General features: G+C 33.2%; 2 protein-coding genes across 2 annotated transcripts in view; both read left to right on the forward strand.

Annotated features, from left to right (window-relative positions):
- LOC136983071 (uncharacterized) overlaps window positions 1–1,552 on the forward strand; it is a 40,890-nt gene extending 39,338 nt beyond the window's left edge. Inside the window, exon 9 of the mRNA XM_067279703.1 lies at window positions 1,487–1,552. Within this exon, the coding sequence (XP_067135804.1) occupies window positions 1,487–1,552 (66 nt within the window). The remainder of the gene's footprint in view (window positions 1–1,486) is intronic.
- An 86-nt stretch (window positions 1,553–1,638) lies between these two features.
- LOC136983063 (uncharacterized) lies at window positions 1,639–13,081 on the forward strand. The gene is made up of 6 exons (XM_067279694.1): window positions 1,639–1,746; window positions 8,050–8,759; window positions 12,087–12,204; window positions 12,412–12,503; window positions 12,588–12,658; window positions 12,760–13,081. Exons 1-5 carry the CDS (start codon window positions 1,659–1,661, stop codon window positions 12,651–12,653), a joined length of 1,074 nt encoding a protein of 357 aa, XP_067135795.1. The 5' UTR covers window positions 1,639–1,658; the 3' UTR covers window positions 12,654–12,658; window positions 12,760–13,081.
- The last annotated feature ends 1,286 nt before the right edge of the window (window positions 13,082–14,367 follow it).

Raw genomic sequence — 14,367 nt, forward strand, 5'->3', positions numbered from 1 at the left:
ACAGTTTGGAGTCCCTTCCATCATAACAACCAACCAGAGGCGACAGTTTCAGTCCCAGCTCTTCATGTCACTAACTGCCCTCCTTGGAATTAAACGAATCCACACAACCCCCTATCACCCATCATCAAACGGGCTGGTAGAGTGATTTCATTGTACACTTAAGCAAGCCCTACGATGCAGTGATCACAACCGTTGGACAGAAAGCCTCCCTACAGTCCTGCTTGGGCTCCGTTCCACGTTTAAACTAGACGTCGGGGGCACTTGCTCAGAAATGGTATATGGAACGACTCTACGTCTACCAGCCGGCTTCATACAGCCTACAAATAACAACTCTCTTGAGCCACCCATCTTCCTTCAGCACCTCCGCAATATTATGAACAATTTTTCGCCAGTCCAAACATCTGCACATGATAAAATTACCACCTTTTTACATCTCTCAATAATGGAATGCTCCCACGTATTTGTTAGAAATGATTCCATGAAAAAACCCCTACAAGCTCCCTATGATGGCCCTTACCAAGTTATAGCACGATCCAATAAACATTTCACTGTACTAATAAAAGGCAGAGATGCTGTCATCAGCGTGGATTGGCTCAAACCAGCATTCATCGATACAACCACAAACGATATATCCAATCCACCGGTCAACAAAACAAGCCATCCTGTTACATCGATGCAAACACCAACCACCATGACCCGGTCAGGACGTCACATTTGCTTCAACCCCCAGTACCTCTGATCACTATATCATTGTCACTGGGGGGAGCACTGTGGCGCTCGTTGGCAATGTGCCAATTCAGACCGATAGAGGGTGCAGAAAAGAGGAAAAAGTGAACTTTGAACTAGTCACTCACTTCCTGACCAGCGACTACCAAAAGCGGACGTTTTAAACAGGCGATCAACACGAACAACCTCCAACCTCGGTCGACGTCAAGTTGTAATTATACTGTATTACACATTACTGTATATATCCATAAATAAAAGAAAGGGTATTGATATTCCGGCTGGATTTTCTTCATCCGCATTGAACGATTCTCATCAGTGACTAATACACCAAAATAGTAACAAAAACATTAGAACACTTTGATGTGGTTTATTTAAGGGTTATATTTTTTACTTTAATTTTTAATAATTGATAATCAACCACTATTAATTTCAATTATTGATGAATCTGTAAAGTATACTAGAATAATTCTTATAACATGGCACATAATAATTAAAATTTTATAAATTAGTTAAAAATAAAAAATAAACCATAAAAAGTTACATGACTTATTAATAAAAAAATTTATTACAATATTTTTTAAAATTGATTTGCATTTCATAAGCTTCAGCTATAATAACTTAATTAAGGAAATTGCTTTACAAAAATATAAATATCAAAAAGTAAATAAAAAATTTTTTATAAAAATGCAATTTCAAAAATAAAAACAAAAAAAACAATAATTGAAAATTTGGTTAATATTAATTTATTATTTTGTTTCAGAATATTTTTACAGTATATTCAAATAATAATAAAGCCATTGTTGATGAGAATAGACAATCAAAGTAAGATTAAATAATTTTAATTTAATTAAAATTTTTAACTGTATTTTTAATTAGTAAATTTGTTTTTATTTTTTAGTGAAAATTTATTTAAAAGTGAACAAGATTTTTCAATGAATTCCAAAAATTTTGATTTTTGTAAGAAAGGAAGTGTTTCATCTGTAAATGAAGACAATTTTAAAAATAGAACAAAAGAAAAACGTAAAATAGAAAAATACTGAAAAATTTGCCTATGAATATTATACTATAAATTTATTATATTTATTATATTATATTATATTATTTTATTTATTTATTTTGATATCTCAAAAGTATAAATGTCATGAACTTTATGGCAGAAGCCATTTTCAGAGGCTCTTTAAAATAACAAAACTTTAAAACAATGATATTTATATTTTAAACTTAAATTTAAATATCATACTATTGAATGATTGCTATATGCATGATTGATTATTTATTTACAATTACCAAATAATGATATATAGTTTTACAATGATATGAAATATGATAACTGATAAAAATACAACAAGAAACGGTAAAGTATGAGATCTAATTAGATTGTGAAGATTACTTTAAGCAGGTATCATTCGTTTTATGAACCAAGTAAAAGTATGGAGTCAAAACCAAATGACATTGAGTTAAGAAAAGAAAAAAACATGAAAATCATAGTATCCTTGCAGATAATGATATTTTATATAATATCATTATCATATATAATGATGATAATATGATAAATGATACAGGATGAGTGTGCATGCACTGAGTAATAAATGCTAATTATAAATATAATCTATTTTACTAAATTACAGTACAGTACAGTACAATATGGCTTGGTTAAGCCTTGTTACTAATTTTTCACCACTTTCATTTCAAAACTTTACTTCTGGCCTTTGTTCAGCAGGCCTTACCCTGACTGGTTAGTCCAATGATCTGTTGTGTCCCTGAAACAAAAGGGGAAACACCGAATTGGTCAATAGGGGCTGGCGAGAGAGGAGAGATAGGGAAATGTGCCAGGAGATGTTTAGTTTTTTGGAGAGAGGACAGGATGTGAGTGACTTCGCTGAACGGAAAGAGAATCCTATTAAAGATCGGATCTGAGGTTTATCTTTGCCAGTTATTTCCCTTCTGGTTTTCCCCCTTTTTTTTAATCTAATTTTGATCTTCTAATTTCTTATAACATCCCCATCTTGATTCAGGACCCAGATATTGTATTTTTGAGTTAAGTTAGAAATAAATTAGAATTAAGTTCCTTTGTCTTGTCGGCACGTGGGACCCGTCCAGTATCATTGTCAGTGTTGGTCCATATATTTGTATATTTGTACGCTGTAAGATTTGTACAATATTTCTTCAGAAAGTATTGTCATTAACTGTAAATATTAAAGATTTTAATTATCAAAACTGAGTGACTCCTCGTATTAAATTCTTTTGTTCTCAGCTACAACAATCTTTGTAATCTAACATATATGTGATTGGAACAGTGTCAGATTAAGGACCATTGCCAGATTATTGGAAGTTCACATATTTTGATGAAGATGAATTAATGATTTAAAAACAATAAAAATATGACTGTGGCCGTCGGCCATAATAATATACTTGTATTTGGTAATTTTAGTTAGTCTTAGTCTTTCCTTTGTTTCTTTGTCTTCTCTTTTCCTAAACTTTCAAAGACTGTTATTGCCTTGGGGTGGGATTAGCGGTTCTAAGAATTGGAACACAGAAGAGTAGAGTGTGCGGCCGGGTGAATAGTGCCCAAGAATAGGTCACTTTTGGACGAGACACGGAAGAGATCGGATGTGTGAGAAGGAGCTCGAAAAGAAGTTGATCAAAAGAGAAGTCCGAGGCTGTCCAGGCAGGGACCAAGTCAGAGAACTTATCGTAAGAAAAGAATTTCGAATAACGATATAGAGGAGAGAATTCGAAAAACGGAAGTCAGGATAACAGAACCGAGGCTCCCCCCAAGTGCGTATCGTCCTGAAATAGAAAATCCCGGTGAAGCAACTTTTTGATTCCTATTTCTTCCCACTTTCCTATCTCCCTTATTATTTTCTTTAGTATTAAGTTAGATTTAAGTTATAATTAAGTTAGGTTAGTTCCGCGTTATCCAAAGTTTTATTGTCACGCGATTGGGAAACGGTCACCTCGTGCTTTGTTTGGCACAAGGAGTTCTTTGTGAAAACCATGCCAGGTCTAAAATTTTCATGTAACCAGTTGGGATACCTGATTGAACCTCTTTGTACAAAGTGTAATAAAGGGACATTTGATATTTGTATAATTGTTGTAGAGTCCTTCTGTACTTTCGTTCGCGGACCGTACGGTACCACTTGTATGTACACCACATGACATTATGAAAACAATTGAACACACAAATGAATTTGACAGCATGGGGCCAACTGTTAATATATGAATGCTGTTTGGAAATTAACCTCTGGTATTTTGTGAAAAAACAAGAATAAAATCAAATTATATTTATTATATGCAAAAGTACATACATATCTATTTCTCTATATAAGTTTTGTGAGAATTCAGGCATTTGTCATAATGTGACACCATTTTCTGTATCCTCTCACCAAAGATGTTTGCCGCCTGGGAATCCAGCCATCCACAAATGCCATAAATTAGATCTTCATTAAATTTGAATTGCTACATCCTAACCACACTTTCATTTTTGGAAACAAATATAAGTCTCAGTGAGAGGTATGGGCTGTAGGTGGTGGTGATTAAACAACTCATATCAAAACTGTTGGAGCAATGCCTCTAGAAATGTGCTGTCATGGAAAGAAACCATGCCTGAGGAGGATAACATGCTTTGCCTCTTGTTCTGAATCACTCTTCAAAGTTTTTTTTAGAGTTTGTCAGTACATCTGCTCTGAAGTAACTGTAGTCTCAGGCTCCATAAAACCTGTCAGCAACACTCCCTTACAGTCTCAAAAAACTAGCCGTCATCTCTTTGTTGGATAACAATTGCTTGTTTTTCTTGGAAGAGTGATTCAGTGGCAAGACATTGTTCTCAGGCATGGTTTTTGTCTGTGATAATGCACACCCATATACAGCTGCATGCAAACAGGCATTGCTCCAATAATTTCGATATAAGTTATTTGATTTGGATTACAAAGATTTTTATTACTATTTTGTTCATTCATCTATTTCACTTTGTTTCTTATATTAAGCTCAAGAATTACAGTACCATACATCCTTAGAGGCTTTTACCTCTTAACAAGAAAAAAGATATAATGGGTTCAATGAATAAGTATAATATAAAGATATGAAAACATTCAAGATCTCCTAATTACACTTGTTATGAGGAAAAAATTGGGACTTTTGAAATTAAACTTTTTACTAAAAACTAACTTAAAGCCTGTTACCGGTGCGCTTCACTTAAAAAACCGTTACGAACGTTTTCGAACTATTAAGTTCTTCCTCAGGTAACTGACGACAGTTAATCGAATGCAATTCGAATAAAATCCTACTGGAATACGATTCCGAATTCTATCGCTTGGATCGGTGACGTCATCCAGGCATGCGCTCCTTTACCGGCTGTGTGCTATCTTAAGTTCTTGTTTACGAGTGCTTGCCATGCAGTTGACAGGGCGATTTCGTCTTTGTTGTTGATGCAGTTCTCTTCTCTGAGAGTAGCCATATATATGCAAAGAGCTTCTAGCCATCTAAGATGGTGTACGCATTGAGTTGTGCGAATTACTTTGGCTTGATTGAGTAAAGGTTCTACTTCCGGATCTGAGGCATAGATAGCTAGAGCGGTGGTGGACCTCGCGTGTAAAATATCACTTGCGTGTTCTTTTAGTCTTACTTCCAGGGAGCGCTTCGTGGATCCTACGTAGACCAGGCTTCTGTCCGTTCTATGGTCCATAATCGGGATGGAGTATACCCCCGGAAGTCGTTCCTTGTTGGAAGTGTCTTTACCGTTCCTTAATATATCTGAAATTGTAGCGCATCTTCTATAGGCGATGCGGATATTCTTTTTCTTAGCTATTGTTCTGTATATTGCTTTAAGGTATGGATTGTATGTGACCGGTATGAAACTAGGTGTAACTTCATTGGGAAGCTGGTTAGGTTGTAGTTCTTGGCGTTGGTGTTTGCGGACCAATTTACGTGTAATCCCTTGGTAGCCGTGATTCTCGGCTATGTGTTCTATACGTTTCAGTTCGGCTTGGAGAGAGCTCTGGGAGGACGAGTGTGTATGTGCCCTCTTAATTAAAGCGTTAAAGGCTGCTGTTTTATAGTATGGCGGGTCACAGGATCCTACCGGTATATAGAGATGTTCCGCCCCTGGTTTACGGTAGACTTCCGTGTGGATGGTTGTTTGGTCGAATTTGATGTTGATGTCGAGGAAATGTGCCTCTGAAACGTGAGCCTGGTCTATCTTTAAGGTCATGCCATAAGGATTATCATTGAATGCATCGACGAACTCTGATATGTCGGGTTTCTGCCTCCACAGGATGAGAATATTATCTATGTATCTTTTATAGAGTAAGATGTTCGGTAAATACTTCGTGATGATCTTAGATTCCAATTGCCTCACCACCATCTCACAGAGATCTCCTGCGATGGGGCTGCCCATCGGGACCCCTCTACCTTGGGCATATGTGACCCCATTGAATTGGAAAAAGGAGTTATAACATAAGAGATGCGCCAATTCTAATATCTGTTGATGCATAGAGCTGTCATTTACGATGTTAAAGAGTGTGTCTCTAAGGGCGCAAAATACCAGTGGTAGTTTGATTGACGGGTATAGCGACTTGAAGTCCAAAACTGTTATGAAGCCGGGAGATGCTGGTATCTTTTCGAGGTGAGATAATAGGTCCGCTGGGTTAGTCAGAGCATATGGGTATTCTTCTAAGTTGTGCGACAGTAGCTTATGTGCGCGTCTCTCCAGTTCAATGGTTGGTGCTCTCGCTTTGTCGATAACGGGTCTTAACTGTTGACCCGGTTTGTGGGTCTTCGCGAAGGCGAAGATCCTCGGACTGTCCGGAGAATCTATTACGATATTCCTTAATCCTAGGCGTTTAGCTAACTTCGTGTTGGAAAATCTTTTGACTTTCGCTTGTAAGCCATCTATGGCATTAATGCTTGCACTGGTGCATTGAGTGCTGATAATATGTTCCTCTATTCGTCTATTGTACGTATCACGTTTCATGAGAACGAACGAATGGCTTTTGTCAGCTCTGACTAAGGTGACTTTGTTTTGTTGCATCCATCTTTTTGTGCGGTCCACGTTATATTTTATTCATTTGCTGTCTTGAGGCTGTGTGGAACTTTTAAGTTTGTGTGTGGCTTTCCATCTATAGTATTCTTTCTCCACCTGCGGTAATCCTGTTATCAGCGATTCTAATTCCGGGATGGTGTTTAGTTCCTCTGTAGACGGAGTGGGTGCAAACTTGGGTCCCAAGCTCAATACTTTGTGTGCGTAATCTGGTATCTTCAAGTTGTCCCACACGAGGTACGGGAATGAGGGTTGTTGTGGTTTTCGGGGTGTCTGCATCCGTAAGATCCACCGGAGTTTCCGATTATATCGCTTCTTTAAGGAGTTCGTCAGCTTTTCTTGTATGGCTACCAGCCGAATGTTTTCCTGGGTTAACAAGTAGGGGTTCTGATCAAACAGTTCGTTCTCAATCCTGATCAGTTCTGCGATGTTGGTGTATATTTACTTCCTCGTTACGCGGATAGCTCGATTCAAGCACATACTCTGCACTTTTGCTAGCAACAGAAGAATTCGAATTCGGAAGAACGACATAGGTAGTATTTTTTCGTTTTTGCATTCTCTCAGAAAGTCGTATCTGGCTCTTGCCTTAGTTAGGCGTATGAGCATTCGATTGTAGCTTCCTGTGTAAACTTTTTGTAACTGAGTTTTCCTGTGTAAACTTTTTACACAGGAAAACTCCTAATATGGGAACTTCCTAACCAAGTTCTATTGTACTTACTTTATTTTAAATTTTAAAAGTAATAATCTAAATTTATTACATTGTTTATCATAAGATGTAAAAATTCAGTTAGTCAATGAGGGTACTGACTAATAGGAAACAAGTGCAGCATTTTATAATTTAAACTAATTCTGCATACTGCTAATAGAAATTAATATATATTAATAAATTAATCAATTATTTTTAGAAATTATAGTCTGTTGTCATCAAAAGAAAATAAACTTCACTTTTATTAAATTAAAAATTTTAATTTAATAAATAAATAACATCAAGTAGTAATGCATTAATTATAAAATAAGAGATTTATAATGGTAGCATTATTTGAATTCAAAAACTTTGTTTTATAAGAAAAAGATAATCTAAGAAAATATTTTATGAGATTAGAGAAAATATTTATTTTTTGTCTATTAAATTTAAAAAAACTTTATTTGATGATATAGCAAACTGTCTATCTTCTGTTAAATTAAAACTTAGTTTGATTAAATAATAATCAAATTATTTTGAATTTTTATTTTAAAATATATTAATATTAAATCAATTAATAAATTTCCTTTTTTTTTTATTTCAGAATTTTTAACTATGAATATTCAACAAGGAAAACTATTTGAGGCACCTTTAAATGTGTCTAATTGTATATATGATTCTAAACAAATAAATTTATCTAATACTTGGGCTAATGTAATTTCTCCATCATCTGTTATGAAGTATGAGGAAAATAAAGAAAACTATCAGGAAGATATTACAGTAAAATTTCAAAATTTAATGACTGATGATCAGTTTAAAAATTTTAATCCTGAATTGTTCCTAAATAAATGGCATAATTCTTCACATCCAAATTGTACTGAATTTTCAGATGTGAAAGAAACAAATCTGAAATGTCAGTTAGATCAGGATGAATCAACTTTAGAATATCTTAATGATCATATGAGTCAAATTAATCTTCTCAAATTTGAAGAAAATTGTCAAGAAGTTCCTACAAATCTTAATCTTCAATATAATAATTTTAAAAATATTTTAGTTCCAGAAAAATCAGATGACTATTCTAATATTACTAATAATTCTGCTTTAAGTGATGAGTTTTTATGTAAAAGTGATCAGAAAGTTCCTGATGAAGTCAAAATGTCCTTTCAAGAAATTAATTATGCCAAATTATTATCTCCTAAAGGCAATATCACTTGTATTCCTAAACGGAAAAAAGAAAATAATCATAATCTAATATATGAAGTTCCTGATGTGTGTACTATTTCACAATGTTACCTATCTAAGACATTAGATCAAGTAAGCTGAAATGTTGAATACCAGTAATACACAGCTAGGTCTTGATTAGTGCAAATAATAGATTCCATGAACATGTTATTCAAATTTGCATTATTTGAAGTTATAATGTGGGTCACTGTGGAAGTTTTTGGATGTGCAAAATGAATGAGGTATACAGGAGTGATTAAAAAATTTGCAGAAAACATTTGTCATGGATGTCAGATATCATTCATTTTTTGTATACAGAATCATATAGATATCTTTGTTTCTCTAAACATTTTCTATTAGAATCAATGCATTTCTTCATTCTTGAAAACCAGTCCAAAGCAACCTTGCAAATCCACCTTTTAAAATTTGAGTAACTCTAAATTTAAAAAATTACAAAATTTCCTATGGATGAACACTACAAATGTCCTACTTCCTTTGTCCCTTCATACTCCATCTTCCAGATAAAGGTTGACTCCATCACAAGATTTGTTATTTCCTGTTGGTGTACGAAGGGACAAAGGAAAAAGGACACTTGTTGAGTTCATTCATAGGAAATTTTGTAATTTTTCCAAATTTATAATTATTATCCCAGCAGTAAATTTTATTTAAATTTTATTTTGAGTAATTCTGCTGTCATCACATTCACCAATTCCTCTTTTGAATCAAATTTTCTTCCTTTCAAATTTCTCTTTATCCATGGGAAGAGAAGTTGCAAGATGTCAGGTGTGGCAAATAAGCAAGATATGGAAGCTAGACCACCTTGCAGACTTCAAAACAAACTGGATCACTTTGGCTCTGTCCAGGAGCATTATCGTGATGGATCATGATGTATAGCATGGATCTTAGACATTTTTCTTTGAGTGACTGAAGCACTTTTCACAAGAAAACAGAAAAGTACCATTCCTCAGTTACCATAGCACCTTGTTCAAGGATGACAGGTGTTATTGGCAGAAAAAAACTGTGACCATGACTTTTCCAGTCATGGTTACAGTTTTGGAGTTATAATAGTAAATCCAAATTTCATCACCTGTGAGTATTTTGGTGACTGTTTCTGACATCCTTCCATTAAATTTTTCCAACATGAATTTGCAAAAATTCACTCAGTTCTCCATGTGATTCTGCTGTAATTGATGAGGTACCTAACATGCACACAGTTTTCTCATATGCAGATGTTCATATAAGATGATAATGACTGACTCATGCAAGATGTTGAGATTGCATTCTGGCTGTCTGGTACTTATCCGTTGGTCTTCATTAAGCAGGGCCTTGGCAGCATCAATCTTTCCTGGAATTACCACAGCTCTTGGATGCCTTTCATGTTCATTGTTTATGACGATGAACATGAAGGGCATCAAGGTTGAAGCACCTAGATCAAAAGCACTGATACCACTTGTACACAGTAGTCAGGGATGGGGCTCACTCACAAAGTGCTTGTTGAAGAGTTTTGAGACACTGCACTGCTGAATCTCCCAGGCAAAATTGCAACTTTCTTGTCATGTTCAGTTAGGAAGGCAAGATTGGCTGGATTGATGCACTTGTAGAAGAATTGTGCATATTCATGATGTTGAAACAGATTGCCACCTTACACGTGAGTTTCAGAGACCACTACCAACCCATGGGTGTAAAACATTATTGCAAAGGGGCAATTTTAAAAGATATTTTCTGCAAATTTTTTGACCAATCCTCCTACAGCAAAATGTATGTAGTAAAGCAATTCTTATTAAGCATTTTCACCAAGAGATGTCACTAATTATTCAGTCTGTTACCATTTGCAAACACACAAACGGAAGTGGTGCTATTTTAACTGGAAATGGCAATGGAGGTAACTTTTGCATAGTTTTGGGCAATGATGTTTTATGATTTTAAATCTGATTTCTTTGAGTAAGAGTGGCTTCTGTGTTTACAGGAAGCCTTTTCAGATTCAGCAACTTAAACTAAGTATACATAAATAAGCACTACACATAAAACCAATATCCAGCAAAAAACTACAAAAATCTATAAAAGCAAACATTTTTACTCATATTGAATGGCCACCATTAGGCTAAAAGACCTTCACAGTTTGACTGCAGCTGTTAAATCAAATGATTTGAACAGAAGCATTTAAATAGTGTTCTGTACTGTTATCCACTCAACTGCTGGTGGGCATAACATGTTCAAAACAACCACCTTCAGTGGCAATACATAAATGTAAACAGTTGAACATGGGATTATGGATATCACCATCGTATGCATCTCTCTAGTTTGCCAACATTGCATGGCACTACTGGATACACATCATACATTGATGCTTTTAGGTGACCCTACAGGAAAAATCCAGAGGGGGACAAGTTGTCATTGCCATCGAATAGAGTTCTATTGCCCCAACTACCAGTTGCTAAACCACTCTGCAAGCCATTGATGTATGTCTGTCCAGGAATGAGGTGGCACACAATTGTGCTGTAGTCACACCAATGACAAGTCATCAAGCCATTCATCCACCATCATATTTAGGATGAATGCAGAAGTAACAACTGCTCACCTCAAATTCTACAGTAAATATTTAGAGTAAAATGCATTTAGTGTTTTGTACATGGTGGATCAAGTTCTACACAGCAGTGACCATTATAATGATTATACACTCAATTCCATGAAAATAGTACCTCGTCAGTACATTTTATGTACTGACGAGGTACTATTTTCTATACATAAAATGTTCTGATGGAGTTGTGGTTCGTCACACTGTAAATTTAATATCATGCATCACTCAAATCACTGTTGGCATTCTCTGCATGTTGTACTGGTTGCAGATAGCAGCAGAATGAGTGCATATCACAGCAATGTAATATATCCAGTATATTTGTATCTACTGCAGTCCACAACCCAACTTATTTAACCAAACAAATACTGGAAAAATCTTTTTTGCCTCTGGATAGTTGTTTAAGCAGATACCCTGTGTAATTAAAAAGTCTCATATTTAAATTATTCTGTAGAAACAGTGTCCAGGGCCTGATCTGGGTCCTTTTATATCATGGAATGCAAAACCTTGATTTTGTAAATAATATCAAACTGTATGAAAGAGGATGTTTAACTGTGGAGATTATATCAAAAATAACTACAAGGGTTGTTACAAGTAGATAGTACTATTTATCACATAGTTGCATGTGCTGCTACTAGCCATGCATTAACAGTAACCTGGTTAATTAATATAATTCACACTAAATCAAATAGTGCATTATTTAAATTTTCATTAATTGAGACCTAGCTGTACACAGTTAAAATTTTAAATGATACTTATTACAAATTAATAACTTTAATAATTTTTTAAAATATAAGAAATGTAAAATTTTGGTTTTTTTACTGTATTTTGTTTACTTTTTATAGAATACTGAAAATAAAAATAAATCGCAATTTACACCCTTATCACATGTTAAAAATACAACTGATAATAATTCATGTGATTACTTAATCCAAGAACAAGATCCAGTACTTACTTCTGCAAGTAAGAATCACTATAAATTTATAAAATATACATTTTAATGTTATTTATTTAAAATCGTTAATTTTATACTGATTTATTAGTTTCAATATTTTGATTATGTTTAACACACTAAAATTTTTCTTTAAACAAACTTAATTTAGTTTATTTGTATTATTATATTTATTAAATTATTTGAAAATACATTAATTTCTACTTCTAATTTTTTAGATTTTAGTATTAATACGTTAAAATTAACTGGATCAAGACAGACAAACTTCATTTGGCACTCGCCCAAAATTAATTCCAGTCCTAATTTTCATGTGAGTTTTAGAATTAGTTAAATAAATTTATGATGTATAAATACATATGTGATATAAATATTTATAAATTATTATTATTTTTAGTATGCTGATGGCCTTTGGTCTCCTTGCAAAGATTTTTCTACTAATGCTTTATTTGATGCGATTTAACCAAAGTGAGTTTTTTAGTTTTCATTAAAAAATATATATATATATATATATTTATATATTACTATTTATTCAGTAGATTAAAATTTTTAATAAAATATTCTTGCAGCATTTATTAACTTAATGTTTAGAAGGACGGATTATGCAGGTACTTTGGATGAAGCTATCATTTCAAATATTTCTCAATAATGACTAAAATATTGGATTTAATAAAGATATGATTTTTATTGTTAGATAATTTAGAAAGGATAACTGAGTATTTTTAAATAAAAATTTTGCTATTTTTAAGTGTAATTATTATTAAAATATAATTGGAATTTAAAGAAATATTTAAAAACTTTTTAAACGAAAGCCATTAAGATGTTTAATTAATTATATAAGTAAATATTTTACCAACAATATAAATTAGGATGATATTGGTCTTATTGTAATGTTTTCAATTATAATAATGATATATTTAAATTGTTTTATAATTGAATTATCATTTAAACAATTATTTTAAAAATAATTGAAACAAATATTAGTTTGTTTATAAAAATTCTATAATTGTTATGTTATATATCTGTATTGTATAATTAGTATTTTTTTGTTAAAAAATTATTAGTTTTAAAAGAAATAAAATTTATAATTCAGTTAGAAGTTGGTGTGTATATGTGTGCATTTGTTTTTTCCTTTTGAATCAACAAAAATATTTATTAATTTTGTAGAAAAATTGTATTATACACTTAATATTTAATTAATCGTTCCATTACTGGTTTCTGTGGATTTTTTTAAAAATTTAAAATTTTTGGCTTTTTTTTTTCAGTAACTTATCACACTAGGAACAGTTATTGGTATAGGTTTTATTAGTGGAGGAAGTGCATTTCAGGTCTTAATGATCTCTCTTCGGTCCTTATTCTTTGCAAAAGAAATAATAGATATAAATTGCATCACATAATAATACAAATAATATTTTTTTAAAATTTTCTTTTACTTCACAGCTGATTATTAAGTACAAATTGAAATTAAAAATTGGGAAATTGACTGGATAAAATTATAACATAAATGTAATTATAACTAATTATATTTATTAACATATGAAGGGTTTGGGTGAAAAAGATGGTAAACAGCCCAATGAAAATTTATAAAAAATAGTAAAATTACCTGTCTTAAGAAGTTTTCTGCTTTCTTCTTCTTTTGGTGCCCTATCCGTTCTGGATGTTGGCTGTCATCATGGCTAACTTTTTCCTGTTGCTGGCTCTTCTGAACAATTCTTCTAAAGACATTTCACACCAGTCCCTCAAGTTTGTCAGCCATGAGATTCGATGTCGTCCTGGTCCTCTTTTTCCAGAGATTTTCCGCTGTATAACAAGTTGTAGGATTTGGTACTTGACACTATTTTTCATCATGTCCAAGTATTTCAAGTTTCTTTGATGGTGTTGAGCAGTTTTTGTTGTTTATCAATTCATTGCAATATTTCTACATTGGTCACATGTTCTAACTAGGATACTCTTCGATCTTTGGTAAATCCACATTTTGAAGACTTCGACATTTTTTCCAGGTGTTTTGGATGTGGTGCAAGATTTTCTGCTTAATTTACTCTAATTATATTATAGTTAAAAAGTACTGTACATATAATAATTAAATTGGAATACATTGCTGTTTAGCTATTTAGTGCACACATTGTAATGTACTAGGAAATGGCACTTATCATCTTTTACACCCAAACTCTTCACAT

Source organism: Centruroides vittatus, unplaced genomic scaffold (genome assembly GCF_030686945.1).
Source record: "Centruroides vittatus isolate TY-2023 unplaced genomic scaffold, ASM3068694v2 contig_875, whole genome shotgun sequence".
Taxonomy (NCBI): Eukaryota; Metazoa; Arthropoda; class Arachnida; order Scorpiones; family Buthidae; genus Centruroides; species Centruroides vittatus.

Bases quoted from the DNA above. Each gene is read 5' to 3' on its own strand.
- LOC136983063 (XM_067279694.1), top strand. From the start codon at position 1,659: ATGAATTCCAAAAATTTTGATTTTTGTAAGAAAGGAAGTGTTTCATCT. The intron at 12,205-12,411 runs GTAAGAATCACT...CTAATTTTTTAG, and splicing joins TCCAGTACTTACTTCTGCAA to ATTTTAGTATTAATACGTTA. The intron at 12,504-12,587 runs GTGAGTTTTAGA...TATTATTTTTAG, and splicing joins ATTCCAGTCCTAATTTTCAT to TATGCTGATGGCCTTTGGTC.